Source organism: Ascaphus truei, chromosome 4, assembly GCF_040206685.1.
Source record: "Ascaphus truei isolate aAscTru1 chromosome 4, aAscTru1.hap1, whole genome shotgun sequence".
NCBI lineage: Eukaryota > Metazoa > Chordata > Amphibia > Anura > Ascaphidae > Ascaphus > Ascaphus truei.
Window position 1 is genome coordinate 115,272,907 of NC_134486.1, and position 26,498 is coordinate 115,299,404.

General features: G+C 48.1%; 1 protein-coding gene across 3 annotated transcripts in view; it reads right to left on the reverse strand.

Moving 5' to 3' along the window:
* Window positions 1-26,498, reverse strand: part of LOC142493051 (interferon-induced, double-stranded RNA-activated protein kinase-like) — a 163,578-nt gene that overhangs the window by 133,073 nt on the left and 4,007 nt on the right. For all 3 annotated transcript variants that reach the window (XM_075596489.1, XM_075596488.1, XM_075596487.1), the window contains exon 2: window positions 20,523-20,649. In XM_075596489.1, the coding sequence (XP_075452604.1) occupies window positions 20,523-20,629 (107 nt within the window). In that variant the 5' untranslated portion in view covers window positions 20,630-20,649. The remainder of the gene's footprint in view (window positions 1-20,522; window positions 20,650-26,498) is intronic.

A 26,498-nucleotide genomic window follows, 5' to 3' on the forward strand; every position in this document is an offset into this window, starting at 1 on the left:
ATACCAACACAATGCATGCAACCAGTTTTACTGTGGGCAATAATAACCTTATAACTTTATATGAACCGTGGCAATACACCAAATGCATACACTTATACTATAACACCGCGAACGAATAATGTCCTTATAACATCAGTGGCTCGGCCACACCCCTAGGGAATATTGTCCTGTACCATAGTGGCTCAGCCACGCTCTTATGAGTATGTCTCTGTCCCGTCACCGCGTGCCCCACACACCGTGTCCATGTAATAAGGATAGAACAATAGCTGCGTGTACTTAGGCCTTTGGCCACTCACTAGTGTCTCCAAAGAGTTATGCCTAAGGCGGGATCAGTGCCTGTTGACCGGTGTTGGTGCACTTGAAGTAATTAATACCTTCCGGTCACGGCGGTGACCGGTACCACTTCACAAAGGATCAGACGCATCCGACCCTTGACCTCCAGATGTCGCGGTGTCCAGCCTTCTGGTCCCAGATGACTGCAACCGCCGCAACTCTGTGCTCTGTCTCTAGCCAGTATACAGTAAGGTGACAATACTTCCACTATAGGGCGTCCCTGCAGCTCAGCGACCTACTGGGACTCAGGGTATGCTCCTAAGGGCCTGCGGGGATAGCTGTCCTATGCAGGCGGGTCACGGACCCCCTGCACTCGCACTACCTCCTCTGGCTCCTTCCAGATCTCCTCGGACTAGCGTGGTCTCACCCCCACGCTTCCCTTTCCTGTTTCCGTAAACCTAGCCTTCTGATTGGTTCCTCCCATCAGGTGACCACTCTAGGGCTCATGGGAATTGTAGTTCCCCCACAGAGCCTTTTCCTTACAGGCCCGTAGTTCGCGCGCTTCCCTTGCGAATGCGCGACCTTTCCACTTTTCAGTGCGCAACAACATGGCGGCGCCCTGTACTACCGTGCTGCCGCGGAACCTGCCACACTCCCACCGAGCGCACGTAGGAGGTTCCTAACGCATCCCTACATTCTCCCCCTTGCAGAATCCAACGTCCCCGCTTGGGTCAATCTCACGTAACTATACACAGAACATTAAATAATTAAAAAAATTAACGCAACACAGTACATCTTACTTATTACTCTATATCAAATTGCACATTTCATTGAACATTACCGCTACAGACTGCACTCTGCGGCGAGCCCACTGCTGAGCCTCATAATGGGGTGCCCCAAATTGATCATAAGCCATCCTCATTGGAGGTTGACCAGTTCTTTGGCTTCGGCGAAGTTGCTCTTCAGCTACCTCCTCGGGAGAGTAGTAAGCCTCGCTTGGCATTTCCAATTCTACCCTTGAGGGGCTTGATAAATCTACAAAGTCTCTTTGCGGTACAAAGCACGGGCTCTGCGGGTCTAGTGGCTGACTCACGGGAGTCAGCGTATCTGTCGTTGGACCAAGGGGCTCTTTACCCGTAGCTCCTTCAGGAGATGCCCCCGCAGCCGGAAGGCCCCTTTGAGAGGTTCCCTCCATAGGATTCTCAGAGGTGGCATTTATTACAGTCTCTGGGCCATCCTCTGTACTTTCAGCTTCCCCAACAATTGAAACAGTGGGTACCTCCAATTCGTTGTCCCCTACTTGAGGTATGGGGAGCAGGTGATTCCTATGCCATACCTTTACCCGGCCTTTGGAGTCATTGATGCGGTATACCGGGAGGCCAGGCATCTGTGATTCTACCTCATACACTCCATCTCTCCACCGATCAGCCAGTTTGTGCTTTCCGGGAATGCCTAAATTACGGAGGAGAACAGCATCCCCCGGACGGATCTCCTTATGTCGCACCTTGTGGTCATAGCGCCTTTTGTTCCCCGCATTTAATTGCGCTGCCGCCTTTTCAGCCAATTTATGGGCCTGCTGCAGGTTGTAATCTCTGTACATAGCGGAAATGCGTTCTGTTGGATACCCCATCGGTAGATATACGCAGTCGCACATCCACAGGTAGTCGTGCTTCTCTCCCAAACATCAAGAAGTACGGAGTATACCCTGTAGACTCGTGTCGAGTACAGTTATAGGCATGCATCAACGTCTCCACATGCTTGCTCCACTCAGTCTTCTGAGAGCCTTTTAATGTCCCTAGCATGTCCAGCAGTGTTCGGTTGAACCGATCGGGCATAGCATTCCCTTCTGGGTGGTACGGGGTAGTCCGTGACTTAGCTATGTTTAACAACTTCAGCAGTTCTCTAATGAGAGTACTCTCGAAATCCCTGCCTTGATCAGAGTGGAGTTGATTCAGTAAGCCATAATGAATAAAGTATTTCTCCCACAATACTCTAGCCACTGTCACCGCCCGTTGATCTTTGGTGGGGAACACTTGGGCGTATCTTGTGTAGTGGTCTGTAATCACTAATACGTTACCGATGACCCGGGTGTCTGGCTCGATACACAAGAAATCCATGCACACCAAATACATAGGACCAGAGCTTTTCAGATGGGCCATGGGGGCCGCCCGTGTGGGGAGTGTTTTCCTCTGTATACAGCGGGTACACCTTCGGCAATGCATTTCCACTGACTCTCTCATTTTTGGCCAATAGAACCGGTCCCGGAGTAACCGGAACGTCTTGTCAACGCCCAGATGGCCATGATCATCATGTAGGGCCCGGAGGACCATATTTCTAAGACTTTCAGGCAAGAATAGTTGTCGCCGGTCGGGATGATTGTGGTATGGAATGACCCGGTACAAGAGGCAATTGTCCAGTTCGAACTTTCCGAACTCATTCAACAATAGTTTCACCAGTTCTCTGGGGGCTTGCTTCAGAATAGAGGGGTTCTCTTGCTGCAGAGCTTGGCGAGCTAGTTCCACCACTGGGTCTTGAATCTGGTGTTGCACTAATTCTTTCCAGGAAATGATTTTATCTTCTGAAATGTTCATTCCTTCCCGACCTCGGTAGGCCTGGGGAACGGCTCGGGATTGACACCCTAATGAGTCAGCTACTCTTAGCTCTGAGAACGCCACCTGGTCGTTGACCACTGCTGCTAGTGAGAATAGAGCACGTATACCAGGCCCCGGAATTTCCTCCCATACCTCCTCATCTGTGGTGGGTTGAAGCCCCGGCCTTCGTGACAGAGCATCGGCCCCTATGTTAGTGGGCCCTGGTTTATACTTAAGGTTGAACCGATAATTGGCCAGGGCCGCCAACCATCGGTGACCTGTCGCATCCAATTTGGCAGATGTGTTGATGTAAGTCATTGGGTTGTTATCTGTCCTGACTTCAAATTGTACCCCATACAAGTAATCGTGTAACTTGTCCACTACAGCCCATTTGAGGGCTAGGAACTCCAACTTGTGGACAGGATAGTTCTGTTCACTCGGGGTCAAGCTTCGACTCGCATACGCCACAGGGCGGAGCCCTGTGTCATATTTCTGGTGCAACACTGCTCCCAGTCCACTGAAGCTGGCATCCACGTGTAGCACGTATTCTCGGTCAGGGTCGGCATAGGCCAGCACTGGGGCCTGCGTTAGACTGGTTTTCAGTTTCAAGAAAGCTTGCTCACAAGCAGAGGTCCATTTCTCTCCAAATGGCGTTTGCGCCGTGGTGTTTTTCCTGCCTGTGTCCTCAGGGTAGATCTTTAAGAGGTTATTCAAGAGTTTAGCTTTGCTTGAGTAGCCCTCCACGAATCGCCAGTAGTAGCCACAGAACCCCAGGAAGGATCGAAGTTCTTGGACGTTATTGGGCCTGGGCCAATTCACCACGGCCTCTATCTTCCCTTGGTCGGTGGATATCCCTGATACAATGTGGCCCACGTAGGTCACGGACGTGCGGCATAATTTGCATTTATCCAGGGACAGTTTGAGCCCCTCCTTCTGAAGTCGATCCAACACCTTCATTAGCCGTTCCTCATGCTCTTCCAGCATTTTCCCGAACACTATAATGTCGTCCAGGTACACCAAGCATTCTTGCGGGTTCATGTCTCCCAGTGTCTGTTCCATTAACCTCTGAAAGGTGGCAGGAGCCCCGCAGATCCCTTGCGGCATACGGGTGAACTGGTAGAACCCTAGCGGACAGATGAAGGCTGTTCTCTCCTGATCTTCCAGATCCATGGGCACTTGATAGTACCCCGACCTCAGATCTAGTACACTGAACCATTTACTTCCTGTCAAGGCGTTCAGAAGATCCTCGATGCATGGGAGGGTGTACTGATCAGGTACCGTACGATTGTTCAACATCCTATAGTCTACGCAGAGACGTACTGTCCCATTCTTCTTGCGAACCACCATGATGGGGGAGGAGTAAGGACTGCGGGACCCTTGGACGATACCAGCTTTCTCCATTTCGGCTAGTAGTCTTCTCACCTCTTCCACATCTCGGGGTGCTATGCGGCGAAAACGCTCCCGGAACGGTGCGGTGTTGCTCATCCGAATGGTGTGGCGGGCGCTGCGACTGCACCCCACATCCATATCACTCGTGGAGAACACCCCCCGTCGTTCTTCCAACTTGGTCTGCAGTCTCCTTCTCCAGTCCTCCGTTAGTGGCGAATCTCCGAAGTCAAACGCCAACCGGGGAGTTACGGCATGGGTGGTGGCCACCAGGCGTTCACCTACGGCCTCTATTTCTGGAGTCACGGGGTAGATTCGACCCAAAGGCTGCCGGTGATCAATACACATGGGGTACGGGGAGATGTTTTGCACATATACCCAAGTTCGAGCCGGGACTTTCCCCTACCACTGCTTTACTGAAGCTAATACTTCGTAGCCGAGCCGCTGATCATCCCGTGTCGTGCTTTCCAGGGAGAATAGCTGATCCTCCGGGCGTCTGGCAGGGTAGTGACAGGCAGCGAGCATCATTCTCTCTTCCCCGGGAGGGATCTCGGTCAAGCCCCGCTCTTGACTGTACAGTATTCCATGCTCCTCTTCAATCGCAATTTTACTGCAAGCCTCTTGTAATGCCGGGCACGTAGCTAGAGCCAGCAACGGAGATTCACCCGCTTCCTGCAAGTACATGCGGATCACCGATTGTACAATGTCAGTGTTGGTTCCCATGATTATCGGAGCACTGGGATGATCTTGGGGTTCTGGACACACCAAGGCTTCTACTTCCAAGGGATGGTGTTTGCCGGTGTTCAGCTGGGGAATATCCAGGTGTACCTTCACCACTCCATCGATGGGGTAGTCTTCGTGGCTTAGCCCTCTCAACCGTAAAGAGTCAGCCGATAACAGCGGCAGACATTGTAAATGTTGGTCGTAGAAGGGTCAATACACTATGGTCACCGTATCCATCAACGCAGAGGCATAGATGCCTTCAATTTCCACCCTGATGATGGCAGCCGGTCCAATCCGATTACTCGTCGAGGGCTGGGCCACCGCTCCGCTGTTCTGTGGGGTACACAGCATGGACACCGTTCTCCGTAGGGAAGGGCATCGAGCTCGAATGTGCCCCATCTTTCCGCAAGCATAGCACTGGAGTTGATTGTGGTAGGCGTTATCTCGGGAGGGTGGCAAGGTTCGTCCCGACACAGGGCGCTCACGAGCAGCTGCAGGCGCCTCCGAATCCTCCTTGTCTGGGTCCCCATCCCCGGATGCCTGGGCTTTAGCTTCCGACTTTTTGGTGTCTTTGACCGCACCTGCCGCCTTCTTTCCCAGGGTTAAGTCACGCCCCAGCAGCACAGTCTCATGTGCTTGAACCCGCTCCATTAGGTCACCAAACGCCAATGCTTGTCCCTGCATGAGGTAGCCGTCGACGTGTACGGACACCGGATGCAAGGGGAGGAGCCCCCTCAGTAGCTGGCTGGTGCGTAGTCCGTCGGCATCCACATTCTGCACCACCCCCATCCTCACCAGGGTCGACAGATCCATATGCAGACGTCTAAGGAAGTCGGACACCATCTCTCCCTCTTTTTGGGCCAGAGCATGGAACTTGGCCATCAGGGCGAAGGCATCCACAGGGACCCCATATGTCTTGGTAAGGCAGTAAATGATGCCCACCGTATCAGCATACATCGGGGTGGTCGTCCCGATAGCAGTGCACCATGTGGGATGCTGGGGGTCGCAGGCACTCAATTATACGCTGCCTCCGGACAGCATCTGTGCAGGACCATTCAGGAAGTACCTGTTCCGTGTGATGCAGCCACTCTTCAAACCCGACTTCTCCCAGAGGTGTGGGTTTGTCACCAGAAAAGGCCTTCAACTTCCGATATTGATGGGACTGCGTGGAATGGTGAATGGCTTCTGCAAGCACAGGGATGGAGACATTATCCAGCAGGCTACCCCCAGCAGGGGAGTAGGCGTCTAGTCTTGACATACTGGTTCTACTTAGCGCTGGCCTGATGGCTGAGGGAGTGAATGAAGTGCCTAGGCCCATGGCAGCGGGCCATCGGGGGTTCACACTGCTCTCAGGGGTACTTAACAGGCCAGGGTAGCCTCTCTGGGGTGTGGACGCAGCCAGGGGTTCGGCGGAATCCACCTGTACTAACGGGTAATGGATGCCAGGAGCCTCGGGCAGAAGTAGTACTGAGGGCAATGCTTCAAGGCATATATCCCGGTCGGTGACAAATAGGATCTTACGCCAGTTATGTTCCCTATCTTAATAGTGATCTTGCACTCGGGCAGTGTCCAGGAGCGGGAGTTTCCTTACTTGGTCAGTCACCGTGCCCAGGGATAGGGTGGCGTGAACGTGTCCCAGGGCGAAGGCACGTGTCAGGGAAATTTCATGCCGCTGGGCCCACTTGCGCACCTCAGGCTGCGAGGGCACAGACATGGCCGAGGAGAAAAAAATGTCGCACAGTTGAGAAAAAAAATATAGGGCACCCCAGGTCTAAGATCTCAGCAGTGCCTCCAAATGTAGCCTTTTTTCTGACACGCTAAGAGACTACGGGTAACTGCACGCACCTGTGGCTCCAGGAGATCTGAGCCTCCGCTAGCTGGGAGCCTGGGGTAACACTTATTAGCGCAGCGCCTCCATTGACCCAGGATCCCCGTCATGTAAGATTCCCCTGGGCAAGAAACATACCAACACAATGCATGCAACCAGTTTTACTGTGGGCAATAATAACCTTATAACTTTATATGAAGCGTGGCAATACACCAAATGCATACACTTATACTATAACACCGCGAACGAATAATGTCCTTATAACATCAGTGGCTCGGCCACACCCCTAGGGAATATTGTCCTGTACCATAGTGGCTCAGCCACGCTCTTATGAGTATGTCCCTGACCCGTCACCGCGTGCCCCAAACACCGTGTCCATGTAATAAGGATTGAACACTAGCTGCGTGTTCTTAGGCCTTTGGCCACTCACTAGTGTCTCCAAAGAGTTATGCCTAAGGCGGGATCAGCGCCTGTTGACCGGTGTTGGTGCACTTGACGTAATGAATACCTTCCGGTCACGGCGGTGACCGGTACCACTTCGCAAAGGATCAGACGCATCCGACCCTTGACCTCCAGATGTCGCGGTGTCCAGCCTTCTGGTCCCAGATGACTGCAACCGCCGCAACTCTGTGCTCTGTCTCTAGCCAGTATACAGTAAGGTGACAATACTTCCACTATAGGGCGTCCCTTCAGCTCAGCGACCTACTGGGACTCAGGATATGCTCCTAAGGGCCTGCGGGGATAGCTGTCCTGTGCAGGCGGGTCACAGACCCCCTGCACTCGCATTACCTCCTCTGGCTCCTTCCAGATCTCCTCTGACTAGCGTGGTCTCTCCCCCACGCTTCCCATTCCTGTTTCTGTAAACCTAGCCTTCTGATTGGTTCCTCCCGTCAGGTGACCACTCTAGGGCTCATGGGAATTGTAGTTCCACCCATGGAACCTTTTTCTTACAGGCATGTCGTTCGTGCGCTTCCCTTGCGCATGCGCGACCTTTCCACTTCTCAGTGCCCTTGACAAGGTTGCGCAATATGGTGTCGCCCTGTACTAGCGTGCCGCAGCGGAACCTGCCACACTCCCACCGAGCGCACGTAGGAGGTTCCTAACACATCCCTACACATACTTATCAAAAAAAAATGAAAAAATGTATTTAGTAATAAAGCTCTGTGAGTTACTGATTTTTCTTGGATATTTCCATTTTCTTCAGGAGCTCCAGGCACTTTCCCTTTGTATTGGACATGCCACGGTTTTACACAGACACACACACCTTCAACAGTTGTCAATCTAATGCTGGATGAAGGCCTCTCCAATAATCTTCCAGGTATTGCAGTTGCAAGAATCTTTTCTCCACGTTGGTCCAAAATGTCTGATTCACGTATCTCAAGAGGAGGTCTCCAATATTTGGTACATTGGAGGGGTTTTGGACCCGAAGAGAGGGCATGGATTCCGCAAGACCAGGTACACGCTCCCAGGCTGGTCCAGGCATTTAATCTCAAATTTCCGCTTAAGCCTGGTATGGATCGTCCGGAGTCCGACCCTGAAGGGGGGGTACTGTAAGGCCGCCACCCACGGCGCCCGCTCCTGCTCTTACCTCCACCGCCGGGGCGCGGCGTCCGGTCCCGTGGTCTCTCCTCCCTTCCTCCAGCACATGCGCGCCACCGGGGCAGGCCTCCGCACGCGTCAACGGCTTCTGCCTTCCATCCTGGCGTGCTCCCGCCTCCCCTTCCGTCGCGGGCGTCGTGCGAACGCCACTATGTCCATCTCCACTGCCGCCAATGTACTTGTTCCTCCCACACCTGCCCTGCATCCAGCCTCATCCTATCAGCGCTCTACCTTCATCTGACCTCACCGCTGGTAGTTCTCATTGGCTCCTATCAGTATTTAGTGCTACCAGCCAGAGCTGATTGCTGAGCATAGTCAGTCTCTGGTTGTGCTTGCTACAAGCTACTTCGCAGTCTGCTATTGTCTTCCGTTACAGACCCTTGCTTGAATCTGGACTCTCGACCTCTGGCACCCTCGAACTCCGGCTCGCCCTACGGACTTCTACCTTCTCCTCTCCTCGACCTTGGCTTTGGACTTCGACTACTCTTGATCTCTCCGACCCGGACTCTGGCAAGTACCTCTACGATTCTACACTCTCCTGCCCTGACCCAGGCTATCCACACTACTCTGCTAACCGGACCCGCTCACGCGGCTGTAGGGCGGTGGTTTTCCTGTATCCCCACCTCGGCCTCGCGGTCCAGTCCGGTTTTTGGTGAGCACTCCTATAGTCCCATGACAGTCCTATACCTTATATATATTTATGTACTAGAATTAATACTAGATTTGTGTAGTCAAGGAAACGAAAAAGTGCAGAGCACAAAAAACTCCATAAAGTAATAAACTCCCCATGGTGGACACATAATGGAATTGAGGAGCATCCCCAAATGAGAAAACCTTAGGGAGCAAATGCAGATTAATCCTGCAAAAAAGGAACTATACTGAATTCTACGTTCAGCCTTTGCGGTGACAAGGTCTTTAATTCGTAGATCCAGTAAAGTTTCCGTTTGGCTAGTTGTCTCGTCCTGTCAAGATGGGAGGCTATGCCAGGCTTGAATAAAGGGGTCACCCCCCAGCTGGCAGCCCTAAAATCATGATCGGATGCAAGGGGTTAATGTGTATTTGGCAATAAACTGCATTTCCCCACTACATCTGTTTTTATCCCAGAATAAGGCTGCAACACCCTGCAGCTCTGTGTTATATTCCTGTATGTGTATAAATCATGTCAGGAGAGAAAGGGTTAACCATATTGTGTGTATAATCCTGTGTTCCCTTCCCTCCCATTGTCGGCCCAGGTTTGCAGGGTCAGAACTGCAGTTAACCCATATCTCAGCGTGTGAACAAGCTATCCAGCTCATTTTTGGAGAGGGGACAGTGCATATATAGCCAAGGCTGCACACACATTTTGTAGCCTATGAAGTTATATTTTAGACCGTGTATATTTTTCTGCTATATGTTAGAATGCAGGGCACAGCTCACCAAATGGGGCTTTGATATGTTAAGTATATGCAAAGAGGAAATAATTAAGGTCCTTTGTGAAGTCCTACATTTCCAGGCCCCTGTGGATAAGTAACACCAGGGCTTAAAACCTTATGCTGATCAAAGGAATGAATCCATCTGCTTAATATGCAAGCCGGGTCTAGCAAAGAGGTGATCATCATTTCACTTGTAAAAGGTTACACCTTGGAACAAAGCTTTGCTGTCCAATTTCACTTCAGCAAGACCTGCAGACTCCAGATATTTGGGGCTACTCAAATGTCCAATGCACATGTCTGGAGCTGTCAGGGAGGGTGATATCAGCTCTCCCATGTTATGTGGCAATGGGTGGGGGGGGGGTGATTGGAGGTGCAGGGTGGGGGGTCATTGGAGGTGCAGGGGGGGGTGATTGGAGGTGCGGGGGGGGGGGTGATTGGAGGTGCAGGGGGGTGATTGGAGGTGCAGGGGGGGTGATTGGAGGTGCAGGGGGGTGATTGGAGGTGCAGGGGGGTGATTGGAGGTGCAGGGGGGTGATTGGAGGTGCAGGGGGGTGATTGGAGGTGCAGGGGGGGTGATTGGAGGTGCAGGGGGGGTGATTGGAGGTGCAGGGGGGTGATTGGAGGTGCAGGGGGGGTCATTGGAGGTGAAGGGGGGGTCATTGGAGGTGCAGGGGGGGTCGTTGGAGGTGCATGGAAGGGTGGTTGGAGGTGCAGGGGGGTGATTGGAGGTGCAAGGGGGGTAATTGGAGGTGCAAGGGGGGAGAGTGGTGTGAGGTGCAGGGGGGGAGAGTGATGTGAGGTGCAGAGGGAGAGTGATGTGAGGTGCAGGGGGAGAGTGATGTGAGGTGCAGGGAGGAGAGTGATGTGTGGTGCAGGGGGGAGAGTGATGTGAGGTGCAGGGGGGGGAGAGTGATGTGAGGTGCAGGGGGGGAGAGTGATGTGAGGTGCAGGGGGGGAGAGTGATGTGAGGTGCAGGGGGGGGAGTGGTGTGAGGTGCAGGGGGGGGGAGAGTGGTGTGAGGTGCAGGGGGGAGAGTGATGTGAGGTGCAGGGGGGGAGAGTGATGTGAGGTGCAGGGTGGGAGAGTGATATGAGGTGCAGGGGGAGAGTGATGTGAGGTGCAAGGGGAGAGTGATGTGAGGTGCAGGGGGAGAGTGATGTGAGGTGCAGGGGGAGAGTGATGTGAGGTGCAAGGGGAGAGTGATGTGAGGTGCAGGGGGAGAGTGATGTGAGGTGCAGGGGGAGAGTGATGTGAGGTGCAGGGGGAGAGTGATGTGAGGTGCAGGGGGAGAGTGATGTGAGGTGCAGGGGGAGAGTGATGTGAGGTGCAGGGGGGAGAGTGATGTGAGGTGCAAGGGAGGAGAAGGATGTGAGGTGCAGGGGGGGGTGGGATGTGTGTGGTGTGCACTGGGGTATTGTGTGTTTGTGGAGAGGAAGTATTATGTGTGTGGGTGAGGGGGAGAGATGGGGGTATGAGAGAAAGATGGGGAGTATCGCAAAGGTTCATAGTGAGGGGTTCTTGGGGAGATATGAGGATGATGATGAGAGGTGCTGGAGGAGAGATGATGATGATGATTTTACCCGTGCGGCCCAAATTTTTTTTCCTTGGAGCATTTCGGCCCTTCTTGCTTTACGAGTTGTGCAGGCCTGGTTTAATAGGTGTAAGTTAATTCATTGCCAATCGGATGAGGCTAATGTTAAAAACCAGGTCCCTTAGCTTTAAAAGGTGCCTGCAGCCTCATCCCTTTGCTTCGTGTTCATTTCGTGATTCCTGTGTGACTGAATGAACTGCTACTCCTGGACATCAGAGTATTTCATTCCCCATTACCCAGTAAGTGTTTATCAATTGTTAGTTGTTTAACTGTGTCTGTCTGTCTAAAAACGAAATAAACCTGCAAGTTTATTTTACCAAAAGTCTTGTTCAATCTAAACCCAGAGTGTTTGAAGTATAAGTTCTGTTCCACCGCGACACTATCCCCTCCTCTCCAATTATAGAAAGGTGCCTCTATTGCAACACTTTTTACTCCTTTAGGGTTTTGACTATGCTGGTTTTTGAAATACAAGGAAACATTATGTGTTATTAAACCTCTTTTTATATTGTAGATATGTTCATATAATCTTCTTTTAATATGACGTGTGGTCATTCCCACGTACTGCAGGCCACAGGGACATTCTAGCAGATAAATGACATATGTGCTATTACACCGTTTCTGGGTCTTGATGTTGTATTTACGAGACGTGACATTAGAAAAAATTTCTTGGTATTCGTACTAAATTCACATGCTGTGCATTTGTCACATCGGGCATATCCTTTATTTGTAGAAAGAGGAATTTTGTTTATACTGACAGGACAACTCGGCGATAGTTTTTGTTTAAAATGATTGGCTTTAGTAAAGATGATTCTAGGTTTATTGGATAGAATAGTAGACAGTTCTTTATCTCTGCGCAGCAAAGGCCAATGTTTTTCAAAAACGTTTTTGATGGTCAGCGCCATTTGATTATATTTAGTGTGACAGAGTCACTAACTCAGTACGCTGGAATAGTGAATGGAAAGACGCTGCAGCCAGTTCACAGAGTGTTAATCTCCTCAGACAGAAAGAAGCACACCTGCAGCCTAATTAAACAGGGGCTGAACTCATGAGTGAAACAAGTGCTTTAAAAAGCAGGAAGTTGCTCACACAAGGTGAGCTTGTTTTTCCACAGGAAGGTGGAGAGAACTCTCCCGGCTTGGAAGCCGTAGCAGCTGCTGCTGCTCTGGTCCCCAGTCCTGCGAGGAGCTTTGCTGCTGGGACCAGCTGGGACCCCAACCCAGGATAAAGATAAACATTGCTGCGAGGCTGGACACAGCCTGCTCCACGGAACCGTGTTCCTGTTTGCTGTTTGGAGCTCAAACAGATAAGACTATATTCTTATTATGCTTATTGGTTATCGTTTGTGTAGCATGTTTTGGGCATGACCAGATTAGCTGGCTGTCCTGTTAGTAAGGGCTCAAGAAGGGAGTTAGTGTCCCTAACGGGACTAGGCTTTAATTTGCAAGAAAGTAGTTTCTTAAAGGGACAGTGCACCCCTACTTATTTTGGTTGTGGCTAATAAACCACTAGTGTTTAAAGTTTCCCATCGTGTCAAGCGTCTTACTGACCCCGCCGCGAGGCCGTCCTGCCACAAGTGGTGTCAGAAGTGGGATGCTACGCCTCTGGGGGTCAGTAGATGAAGATGTGTTGAGACACTGAACTCAAGCGGAAAAAAAAAATGATTTTTTGCTGAAGCATGGAAGTTACAGCTAGCAAGCGCTAAGTGTAAATTTTGCCCCGTCGGGTATGAAAGGATTGCTGTGTAAAGCTAATGCCTTTTGCTGAAGTGAGTGAATTTGCAGCTAGCAAGTGCTGTGAGCAAAGTTTGCCCTGTCTGGTAAAAAAGAAAGTGAAAATGAATTTTGGCAAAGATGTTGCCCTAAGAAGAACCCAGAAGGTTCAAAGATTGTAAAGCCCATAAAAGTTACGTGTGTTGTGCAAAGTCTGCCTCGTCGGGTGTGAAGAAAACAAAACAAAAAAAATCCGGGGTTTTAAAATGGCCGCCGTCATGTGTCAGTTTTGCAATGTACATAACCATACAAAACAGTGTCCCTTCAGGCCATACGATGATGATGATGATGATGACGACCCGTATGTGGCCCCTGGAGGAGAGCCGTACCCACAGATGAAATTAGTATGCTGGGCCTGTCATAAAGTAGGTCACATGGAAGATGTGTGCCCCAAAATTTTCAAAGACAAACAGCTGCAAAAGCAAGCAACGCCCTATGAGTGCAAGCAAGATGTGGAAGCTGATACCAGTGGCGTGTGCCCAGTACCACTGATATCTCTGGAGCTAATAAAGCAAAAAGAAAGAAGAAAAAGAAAACTGTTCCTCAAATCACAGGGGAAGTGACCAAGTCACTTGAACCTGCGCTGTCAGGACATGCGTCACAAAGGCGCCGAGATGTGCTGCAGACCAGAGTGACCGGCAGAATTGTCACAGGAACGGTGGCAAAGGAAAAGGAGGAGCAAAGGGAAGCTGAATCCTTGATCCAGGGAAAAGAGGCCTTAATTTCTGCACTCCAAACTGCCCAGCGTGATTATGATGTCTTGCAGAAACAATTGAATAGGGAGCGAGAAGCTAATGCAGAGGTACAGAGGTGTATACTCCCAGCTATACAAGAGTATGCGGCTTTAAAGAAAACAGAGCAACTCTTGCGGAGTGAGTTGGAGGAGCTGACGACAAGCTTGAATAAAGCCAACACCGCAATTGCTAACATGGAATCAGAGAGAACAAGTCCTGACTGGAGACTATGCTATCAGATGTCCCAAAGAGATGTGCAAAACTTCATCAAAGACTTAGAAGTTTCTCACCAAGAAGCTAGCACGCTCAAAACAGAGCTGGAGCTCTCACGCCAGGAGGGCCACAGTCTAAACACAGAGCTGGGTATGTTGAAGGAAACCCATGAGAATGCCCTGAGGGATTTAGAGACTGTAAGGAAGGAGAATGTAAGTCTGACGCAGAAAAATTCAGACTTGACTGATCAAATCAGTAAAGGTGATAAGAAGCTCCACCAAGCAGGAAAAGTGGAGAAGCAATTGATCCAGGAAAAGCTAGAGGTGCAGGAAGCACTGCAGAATGCAGAGAGGATGCAACGTGTCTCCCTGCAGCAGCACACACAGGCAACGCACTTATGGCAGAGCCAGCTGCAAGAGCTACATGCAAGTCTGCAAGCAGCCAAGGAGAAGCAGCGAGTGCTACAGGAACGGCTGAGTACCCAGTATGTCCCCACAGAACAGCATGAGGAACTGAGGGCCACGCTGTACGCCACAAGAGCATCGCTAGGGGCAGAGCTGGGTACTTTGAAGAAAGCCAATGAAACGGTCCTTAGGGATATAGAGACTGTGAAAATGGAGAATATAAACCTGAAGGAAGAGGTTTTAAACCTGACTGGTCAGGTCAGTGATGGGACTGAGAAGTTTCACCAAGCGCAGAAAGTGAAGACGCAATTGGCGCAAGAAAAAAATGAAGTACAGGCTGCTCTGCAGAATGCAGAGAAAATGCTGGAAAAAGAATGCCTCGCCCTGGAGCAGCTGAAGATCACGTTGAGCGCCACAAGAGCATCGCTGGAGGCGGAGCTTAGAAGCCAGGTGACTCTGTGTGAGAGGGAACATGAGAAGGTCCAAAGACTGGAGCAAGAGCTGGAGAAGCAGAGAGGCAACTCCATCTCCATGAGTCAGTATGCCAAGGAGAAAGAAGCCTGGAAGACAGAAGCAACAGCGATACTGGCGACAAGAACTGCAGAGCTCAAAAAGATGGAGGAGGCATTGATGCAAACCCAGAGTAAGCACCGGGAAGAGGTGAAGGCCCTGAGAGGGGACTGGCAGCATCAGATTGAAGAGCTGCAAACGCAGGTTGCTGAGCGCAAGATACAGCTCGCCGAGCAGAAGAAGGTGACCGTCCGACAGGTGGCTTGCCTGATGTTGCACCATGAAACCGAGATCGCTGATATCCACAAGCGGCTGGACTACACGACCAATGAGGGGGCCCGGCTACAGCTGGAGCTAGACAAGGTCCGGGAGGAGCACCAGCAGCTGCAGGTCCAGAATAAAGAAAGAGAGACAGATTTAAGCCTTGCTCTGAGTCTGCTAGGAGACGTAGAATCGCGACTCAATTCTAACGAAGATGAACTAGCAGCCGCACTGAGTGAAAGAAGAAAGGCAGAAGGACTGCTTCAAGACCTGAGGAAGGACCTGGAGTCTGAGTGTGCTGGCCGCAATATGGCGGAGAAACAAAAGTGTGACCTGGTCAAGGAGCTTGAGGCTCTGAAGACTGAGCGGGGCACTACGTTGGACTCTACGGCTGACCAGCAGGAGGTTTCTCAGATGAAGCTGGAGGAAAAGCTTGCAACCCCAAGACAGACGTTTGGGTTACTGAAGCAGTCCAAGGAAAAGGTGGCGGTAGAGATTAAACAAGGGAGGCACTCCAGGAAGCATGACCGTGATACCGTTGCAGAACTACAGTCTACTTTCCACAAGGCACGGAATGCGAAGGCCAAATTGCGATGCACTAGCACAGTAAGAATCCAATCAAACTACAGTGCCCAGGGGACACAAAGTGGATTCCTTGCCATGAGGGCAGCCACTGTGAAGAGACAGCCGCGAATGAGACGGAAGTGTGCCCGTGATCATAAGGGGAGAAAGACCGCACATATGGTCCAGCAAATCTTCCAACAGAGTAAGTTAAAGAGTCAAGACAGAAAGGCCCAAGCCTATGAGTCTGCTGACCGTAAAAGGGAGGTGCCATGGGGTGTACTTCGGGTTAAAAGGAATCCCGACCAAGTTGAAGTACTGAAGATAAATGGTGTGGAACCCAACACTGAAGGTACACTGAGGAAGAAAGGTCCAAAAGAGAAGGCCAAACAGTCACTGGCGAGTGTATGGAATGAGCTGACCGAGGTCAATGCTCTTCTACAGGATAAGGGAGACTCTGAGCACAAGAGGACAAGGACAACAATGCATCTTCAGGATTTACAGATCAAGGTCACAGCGTGGCGTAGAGTCCTGGCAGAGAGAGCTAATAGACAGCAGGATGCTCAGGAACCTTGTCAAGAAGAGACACAACAAAAGTGGAGCATCAACCTTAAACTGAAACTGGCACAAGACAAAGAGATAGGGAGGTACCAGTCTTCAGACACAGGTAGCCTGGTAATTACCCCAAAAAGAAAATGCCTAAATTGGAAGGCAAGAAAAAAAAAGGGGGAGGGAAGGGCCGACATCAGACATTTTCGACGAAGATGCTGGTGCACGGGAATGGTGCACGGGCCGCTCCACAGGACAATGTTTCGCTGGGGAGAGGGATATGTGACAGAGTCACTAACTCAGTAGGCTGGAATAGTGAATGGAGAGACGCTGCAGCCAGTTCACAGAGTGTTAATCTCCTCAGACAGAAAGAAGCACACCTGCAGCCTAATTAAACAGGGGCTGAACTCATGAGTGAAACAAGTGCTTTAAAAAGCAGGAAGTTGCTCACACAAGGTGAGCTTGTTTTTCCACAGGAAGGTGGAGAGAACTCTCCCGGCTTGGAAGCCATAGCAGCTGCTGCTGCTCTGGTCCCCAGTCCTGCGAGGAGCTTTGCTGCTGGGACCAGCTGGGACCCCAACCCAGGATAAAGATAAACATTGCTGCGAGGCTGGACACAGCCTGCTCCACGGAACCGTGTTCCTGTTTGCTGTTTGGAGCTCAAACAGATAAGACTTTATTCTTATTATGCTTATTGGTTATCGTTTGTGTAGCATGTTTTGGGCATGACCAGATTAGCTGGCTGTCCTGTTAGTAAGGGCTCAAGAAGTGAGTTAGTGTCCCTAACGGGACTAGGCTTTAATTTGCAAGAAAGTAGTTTCTTAAAGGGACAGTACACCCGTACTTATTTTGGTTGTGGCTAATAAACCACTAGTGTTTAAAGTTTCCCATCGTGTCAAGCGTCTTACTGACCCCGCCGCGAGGCCGTCCTGCCACATTAGTTACAAATGATAATTGTTGTGCCGCATTGGTTGGTTTAGTTATATATTTTAATGGATCTTGTCTATCTAGCTGTTCTACCTCTCTGATGTTTTTGTCTAACAGTTCTCTAGAATAGCCCCTTTCCACAAATTTTGATTTCAGATCCAATGCTTGCTGCATGAATTTATCTTTATTGCTGTTATTTCTCCTCAATCTTATGAGTTGGTCTTCAGGGATGTTTTTTATCCAAGTCGGATTGTGATGACTTGTCGCCAGCAAATAATTGTTTGCTTGTAAATTTTGTAGTATGTCTGAGTATGTATAACTTGATCAGTAATTGATATTTCCAAATCTAAAAATTCTATTTTTCTTGACTACACAAATCTAGTACTAATTCTAGTACATAAATATATATAAGGTATAGGACCTATCTTTCCAATCAATATTGAAACTATAAAGATCAGCTAAGATCCATTTTTTAATAGTTTATATGTAATTTGCGTTTAGAATCATGTATAAATATAATTGAAATGTGTGGTTCACATATAATTATATAACAATAAGTTTATTAATAGCTGGTATCATGTTAGGCTAATAAGTATTTATCACATTGTTCTCTCTTTCTTTTTCTCATTAGTATTTTATCAGGATTTATTTTTACTATTTATATTTTAGAATGTTCAAAGTGTTTTCTTTTCAGAGTGTTGAGCGTATGTACTATTATTGGACTTGATTCCATACACATGTTTCCCCATTAGGGGTGGACTCTTTTGGGACTATTTAATCCTAAATGGGAGGGACTATTTTCACATTTCATTATACCCCTGAGGAAGCGGATCAATCCGCGAAACGCGTAGGGTGACGTCACAGACCCTGCGTCCTGGCGTTCAAGCGCACATCCCAACAATCTGCGAGCATCGTTGAGCTGAGGAGCCTATACGGACATCTGCCTTTACCATCAGCAGCATCTCGCGAGAGCGGGAGAGCCTGAGCAGACTACGGATAGAGATACCTGTGCCGCGAGCATGAGAGGTCTGACAGCATTAAGCGACTCCCAAGCAGACGGAGTTCCCACCGAGCCACCCAGCTGGTCTGAGTAGGAGACGGAGGAATACCCGTGCAGGATATCTGAAGTGGAGAGGCAGTCACTCCTCGTGGATGTTTTCATTCTCAGGCGCTTGTCCTACCTGCTTCTTGTAAGTAGGATTCCACAGGAGCCTGACGCAAGAGCTGTGGCATTTCATGTTTTTAATTGTTTTTTGTTTTTCATGTGTATTAAATATTCTCATTTTTAGTCGCTTTGTTCTAACACTCTGAATCCTTTCCACCTTAACCCTTATATTTTAGGGATATATTACGTTAACCATATCACACTATGTTGCTGTGTTTATTTATTCACATGTGCTGATTGACGGTTGGATCCCATCATCCCCTCTCTGGAGGCGGGCGCAGACATTGGGAATCATAGTCAGCCTTTTCTATCACCATACGGTTGTATTCGTTTACATTGTATAATTTATGATATTTGCATTTTAAAGTGTTTTAATCACTTTTTATTTATGCAAGGGCGCCACTATTTTTTCTGTTTTTGTTGTCTAAATTTAGCATAGGTTGAACTTGATGGACGTACGTCTTTTTTCAACCTCATCTACTATGTAACTATATCTTGGTCACATGACATGCAATTACCCAAGACAGATACCAATAGCTTAACTTGTACGGAAAAAAACCCAATATATAGTTTTCATAAGTACATATGAAGCAGAACAAAGGAATCATACTTGAACAAATGTCTACCCAAATGGCAAGCACCGTTGGCACTGAAAGAGTTAAGGAAAAGCTGCTGCTGTGAGATTTCACTGCCGCGGCTTTTTATCAGATGTGGCTATAAACCGTGAGACGCGCAACATCTGTAAATGGATTGTAACTATATAAAGCCATCCGTACAGTACATTAGAGACATTTTTGGGTGTATGCAGTGGTTTGCGTAGTTGCCACAAAGGTTTTAAATGGGTCTTAAAGCAGCAAAACATACAAAATCCTATATGGTTCTTTTTCTAAATAATTTCTGTAGTATTAGATAATATGGTGTGCTTTCCCCCCCTTATTTTTAATGCCATTTTTAATCATGTTTTTAATGTACTGATAATCTTTTGGTTGCTATTGAAACAATTTAGAAAGTCACATCCACTTCTAGTGAAACAGGGTCACACACACACACACACACACACACACACACACACACATTTTGTAGCCCTTCCCTTTGGCAACAAAATATCACAAACAGATTTGTTCCTGTGTTCCAAACCGCTGACTGTCTATTACTCTGAAAGCTGTAACAATAATGTGTTACACTTAGTAATATAATGTTACAGATCAGCTGCACCTGCAGCAGGAGTGGCTCAGTAAGTAAAGACACTAACTGGCATGGAGTGTGAAGCTGGGGAACTCCCAGATCCTTGGGCAAGTCACTTTATCTACCTGTGCGTCAGGCAAGGCCGTCTTAACAATATTATAGGCCCCCGGGCAAAGTAGTGCACTGGGCCCTGCCAACCTTCCACTGCAAGTCGTAATTTTTCTCCTTCTACCGAGTTAGCGAGAGATTTGAATGTTGAGGCGGGTGATCGGAAAATTAGTGTTAAATACTGGTTTGTGCATAGATTAGCATGGGGCCCCTATGCTCGTGGGGCCCCTGGGCAACTGCCCACCGTGACCATGCGTTAAGACGGCACTGGCCTCAGGCACCAAAAACATAGACTGTAAGCTTCACGGGGCAGGGACCTGTGCTGCAAAATGTCTCTGTAAAGCGCTATGTAAAACTAGCAGCTCTATACAAGAACATGCTATTACTGTATTATTTCACAGCTTTAAGTAGAGTAAGAAGGTGGCCATTTCGATAGCACCACATAACAGGATATTGTCTGATCTTGATCGGCAGTTTAGGTCATTATTTCTCATTAATGCTACAGTACGACATGCTACAAATAGGAAAAAAATAAATAAATGTAAAAAAAAAAAAAAAGTGAAACCAGGACTGCTGCTTTAATGATGGGAGAGAAGGAGCACGGAAGATCATGAGAGGAAAGGAACTCCAAAAGGTAGGGAGTGACTGGTGAGAAACGTTACAGGTGACAAAGAGCAGTGAGACTTGGAAAGGAATGCGACAGAAAATACATTATTACACTTATAAAACTTACGTAGGATCATGAGGTGGACCCGTTACTAGGACTTCTCGGAAATCTGGATTCATGTTGTTACATACACAATATGTAATAAGATGCCCTTTGTAGTTTAGATTTTGCATCTTTAGTTCAGCAAGTAACCCTTGAAAGTAGAAAAGAAATAAACTTAGTTCCTCTGCATTCTTGTTTGCACCTTCCAAAAACAAACAAACAAACAAAAATATAGATAATCGCTGACAATTTAATTAGGAATTGGCTAGTAATTTTCCAGCAATTAGGTTCTTTGGCATCCACGCATTGAAATGTATGCTGGTTCACATTAATCCATTAAACCTATTAAGTAGTGTTAACAATACAACAAACAAGAGGTTAACTTTAATTTGAAAACGACCTATTTGTCGGTCTTTGAGGTTACCTGTGTTAACATGGTTTTGCAATAAAGCAGCAAAACGTAAAATCTTATGTTTTTTTTTTTAAATAAATCAGTTCTGTAGTATTAGATAACAATTACCTGTTTTCTTTCTTTTTTTATTCAACTCTTGATGCTATTTTTAATGAGTTTTAATATACTGAGCATCCTTTGATTTCTATAGCAGGCTTTAGCTAAACCTCCCAAGGAGTTCAAGATCATTGTAACACTTTCCTGTTTGGAATAATTTGGTGCCAATATTCCAAGCATTTTGAGCTGTAAACTTTAACAATAGCCAATGTTACCTTAGTAATATCCCGATATTGTAGCTGCTAAGCTACACTGACTGAAGGATTGGAACTGAAAGGCGGCCATTTAGTTAGGCACACAATCAGCATTTTATTTTACAGATTTATTACAGGAGCACCAAACGATTGCCAGCTTAGGTAAGAATGTAGAATTTTACATTGTCACATGCTTTACATATTAAAATAAGAAAAAAAAAATGGTAATTGTTGTATTGCTGCTTTAATGGGTCAACAAAACAAGGCTATGTTTATAATTGTACTGACTAATGACAGTGAGCAGATGTACCAGAGATGTGACTTGATTGGGCCATAAGTATTTTCAAAGGGGAATCGTAAACATTTCTTGGTCCTCTAGCTAGCAGACTAAATGTGACAGAAAGGGCACTCTTCATTTCCTTACAGATTTAAAAATGTATGTGTCACCAGAGTTCAGAACTTTTAAACATCTTTACCACCGGGATCACGATCACCAGACAGGACACAATAGTTGAATAAACTAAAGTTTATTCTGGCAAGCCAGCAAACACACAAATCACACAATTGCAGTGTGACACTCACCAACTGGGGCCTGAGGGGGAAGAATCTAGCCTCAACTAGGGCAGGGACCTGCTTCAGTAGGCTTGCCTTGAACAGTTTCTCCTCTGGTTTCTCTGTGCTATTCTTTGAATTGCACTTTCGAATCGCCCACCAGTCGTGACGTCACAGTCTCCGTCTCACGATCCAAGAGTATCTACGAACACTCTCAACGCGCTCTAAGATTTCTCCAGATCCATGCCAAACTCTTTCTGGTACTCTGATCAGCCGTGTTTCTTACATAGCCCTCGGTCTCCTATAATTTTCATGGAGCAGGGGCCGCCGACCAAACAGAACACGGATTCTGATGCTGCAGCCAATCGGAGGACGAGGGCTCGTCTGGCTGCACAAATCAGAGGAGGGGGCTGGCTTAGGCACCCTGAACCGCCCATCGGGGATGAGCTGCTGGTGAGCGTGAACTTTGAACTGGCCAATGGAAATTGGGGGACCCGGCAACAGTTCCCTTGGCCAGCCCCGTACACCCCGCGAGGTAGGCGTCACAGGAGAACAATGGCTAACACAAAATAAATTATTGGCTTGCTAACTGTGCAAGGACACACTAAGACAAGGAATAAAAGTTCTTTTTATACATTAATAAACACACAATCCCAGCAAGCTAAAGAAATGACAAAACATACCAAATTTTATATATATATATATATATATATATATATATATATATATATATATATATATATATATATATATATATATATATATATAAATACAACTGTATGCTCATCTGCATGTCTTAGGCAGGTCTGCAACCCCGCCTTTCCCCATCATCACCCAGCACACAGCACTTCCACTGCAGCAAGGGATTCTGGGAAATGACATTATATATATATATATATATATATATATATATATATATATATATATATATATATATATATATATATATATATATATATATATATATATATATATATATATATATATATATATATATATATATATATATATAGTCATATAAGGCAGTTGGCACTCCAATAGGTGCTGGTAACCCACAGGTGCACGTCCCATATAGAGAATGTAGTTATACGTTACCGTTCCAAGGATTGGTAAACAAGAGACAGCACTCAAAGTTGAAAATCAAAGTGTATTAGTGAAAGCAAAAATACATCCAGAAACCCAACGTTTCGGTCCTACAGAATGGGACCTTCCTCAGGGGGATACAAATTGTATCCCCCTGAGGAAGGTCCCATTCTGTAGGACCGAAACGTTGGGTTTCTGGATGTATTTTTGCTTTCACTAATACACTTTGATTTTCAACTTTGAGTGCTGTCTCGTTTACCAATCCTTGGAACGGTAACGTATAACTATATATATATATATATATAGTGGTTGCAAAAAATGTACTCGCCACCTAGTACCAAACGTGTGCTGCTTGGGCCAATATTTACTCGTCCGGGGGTTAAATCCACTCGCCCGGGGCGAGCAAATGTATAGGTTTGTCGAACACTGTATATATATATATATACACATATATATATATATATTGGAGGTGGCTATCACCAGGGGAAGGATTAATTTTCTTCAAAGTATCTTTATCTAGTGACATACTAGGCACCTTCTATAGAAGGTGGGTGTGGCTATGTTTCTGCCCAGTAACTCCACACCAGGTGATGGATAGAGGATACAATTATAACTACCCATACAATTAACCCCCTAGGACCCTTAACCCAATAAAGTAACATAGCTTCCCCCAAGGGTGCTACATGCAGTTTAGTGCAGGGGTGCACAAACTGGGAGGCGTGCAAAACTTTCTGGTGGGAGGTTGGGGGCGGCGCTAATAGAGGCACCGCGTTCTTCACCACAATATTTAAATTAAATTCTGGGGGAGCGCCTGAGGCATCTGTATATCCTTTACCTTGTCTCCGGCAGCTTCTGGCGACTTGTCGCCATGGCAAGGTGGAGTCAAAGGACGCCGTGTGGTCAAATGGCAACGTGACACCACATGACGCTGGAGAAAAGGTGAGGGGGGCGCTAGCAGGGGGGGGGGGGAGGATGACAAAAAAAAAAGTTTGCACACCCCTGGTTTAGTGAACACGACTGCATTTCAAAAACATATCTGATGACCACGTTGCATTAGGGCAGGGGTACGCAAAATTGTCTGCGGGGGACACAGGGTTTATAGAGGCCCCACGCACTTCCCGGAGGCACTTAAATGCCGGGGAAGCGGTGAAGGCCTCTGTAAACTGCACTTACCTTGGCTCAGATGGCTTCTGGAGACGCGTTGCTATGGCAACGCCCGAGCCAAGGTACGAGAGGAGGGGGGGATGCAGAGAGGGGGACAGCCAGCAGGGGGTGCAGGGAACAAAGATTGCGCTCCCCTGCATTAGGGAGCAAGGATAATAGCTGTACACTAAAGCAGGGTACAGCACTCAATAGTTGCTCGTGTGTTTCTGTAATTTGGTTATGTGCTTCAATAATACAGTTTTTACGGGCCCCAGTCTCATGAATAACTACTTATTGCTCAGCGATTTGTATGTATATCTATTTATATAGCGCCATCAATGTAGATGGTGCTTCACAGCCGTAATACACGTGACAGAATAATATAACACATAATGGGAATACACGCTTGAGACATAAATATAACATTAGGAAAAGGAGTCCCTTCCCCGAAGAGCTTACAATTAAAACTGGTAAGTAGAGAGAACTTACAGAGACAGTAGGGGGGGAGGGGGGGGGTAAATGGTACATGTTGACATATTCTTACACACCCAAGGCTGCGCTTATAGTGCCGGTGACGTCGCGGCAATACAAATGTATTGCCTCCGTCGCGTGCGCTTATAGGAAGCGCAATGCAACTGAATGACGCTGGCAGCATGAATTCTTGAAACCGGTCAGATTTGATTTTTCAGAGGCTGTCGCCACATGTGACAGCCTCTGAACCAATCAAAGACCTGATCGCCCGCGACGTCGCCAGAAAGCGAAATACAACTTTCGCTAGCAGCAACAGGTGACATCATCCATCGCGTCACCGTCGCGCACACTATAAGTGCGTCCTAACTCAAAGCAAACAGGGGGCTACGTATCAAGAATAATGCGATTGCGTGTACGTAGTTATGCATGTGTAGCCAGGTCCCCTCCGGTCCTCCGTTCCCCTCTTACCTCCGCTGCCGTGGGGGGTGTTGCGGGGAGGTGCATGAGGCGACGGGCTCGCCGGCGGCTCCCTTCGCAGGGCACCGCCATGTTTCAGGTGCTTGCGCATGCGCAGAAGGGTTGCGGCGGCCATTAAAGGAATTGGGAAATAGCAGAGGTGGCGTTCCTTAGTGCAGGGCCTTCCTGAGTTTGCGCACATGTGAGCGGCGGCAGCCATTACAAAGTCGCGCATGCGCAAGGGAGATAGCGCACGCGACCCCAATAATAAAAAGGTCCTGCGGGGACAACACCCAGCAGCCACTGGGGCTACTAACCATGCGAGGCCACAGCAGCCAATAGGGCTTAGAGCTTCCCCTGAGGAGATACTTTTCGCACGCTGGGGAAGGACAGCGAGTTGGAGCTGGGTCAAGGTTAGGGGAGGTTGTGTGTGCAGGGGTCAGGGACCCACTGCACTAGGCCAGGTAATCCCCTAGGCCCCAACTCAAGTGCATAGAGTGTGGCTGCTACAGGAACAGGCCCTTGGGTAGGGACCCTGCCCCTTTAGTTGTTTGATAGATCAGGGACGCAACTCTGCGTGGCACTGATGGTTGTGGTCTGGGACCAGACTCCATAAGAAGATAAGAGACTGTCTTCATGGTCGGACCGTCTGTCAGGACACCACCCCACGTGGAAGCGTATTCATCGCGGGTTCTGCGGATCCATTCTATTTTCCTGACGGAGCGTCCGGGTGTAGACACACTCGGCAGGTATCATACAACATGTGCACCAACCAACATCTCAACTTAGTGGGCAGCGCTATCCCACACATTGGGGGTTGGGTGTTGGACTCTGGGACAGGGTGTTGGGAACACGGTAGAGGGGTACGCCTTGCATGGTGCCTCGGTAGTTGTATTCTTAGTAGTCATTAGTAGAGCATTAAGTTGTTAAGAGATTAGTATGTGCCAGTAAAGGTCTTTCTATTTTATACTATGTGTGATCATTGTGTTGAGGTCCTGTAAGGGGCTTCTCCCACTAGGTTGGGATCCCTCTCAGGTGGAGGTGCTGCACCGGATTGTAAGTACATCACTCCAGGCTCTCAGTGGCAGAGGCTCAGGCCCCTGTGAGCCAACAGGTAAAGCTAGCACCAGTAGCATAATTACTGCCTGCCCCCAGATCTCACTTAGGGGGCTGGGGAAGTTGTGGGGGAGAGAAACAGGGCTACATATGTTTATCTATACAAAAGTCACGTGTGTCTGTATATTTTCACACACACACACACACACACACACACACACACACACACACACACACTTATAATTAATAGAGTAATCTATATTAACGTTACACATATATAACAATTAACTAGTAAAATGTATCTCTTGACTGTGCTAATTAAACAAAAAATGAATTTAAGATAGTCACATAAAAATCCTGTTAGCATTTCATGGCCACAGATGAGGGATGATGTGGGAGATTCCAGCAGTGCCAGTGACCCCCTTGCTTGAGCTCTCACAGTAACACTGTGTGACCCCCGCTGCCCTGTCACAGTAACACTGAGTGTCCCCGCTGCCCTGTCACAGTAACACTGAGTGTCCCCGCTGCCCTGTCACA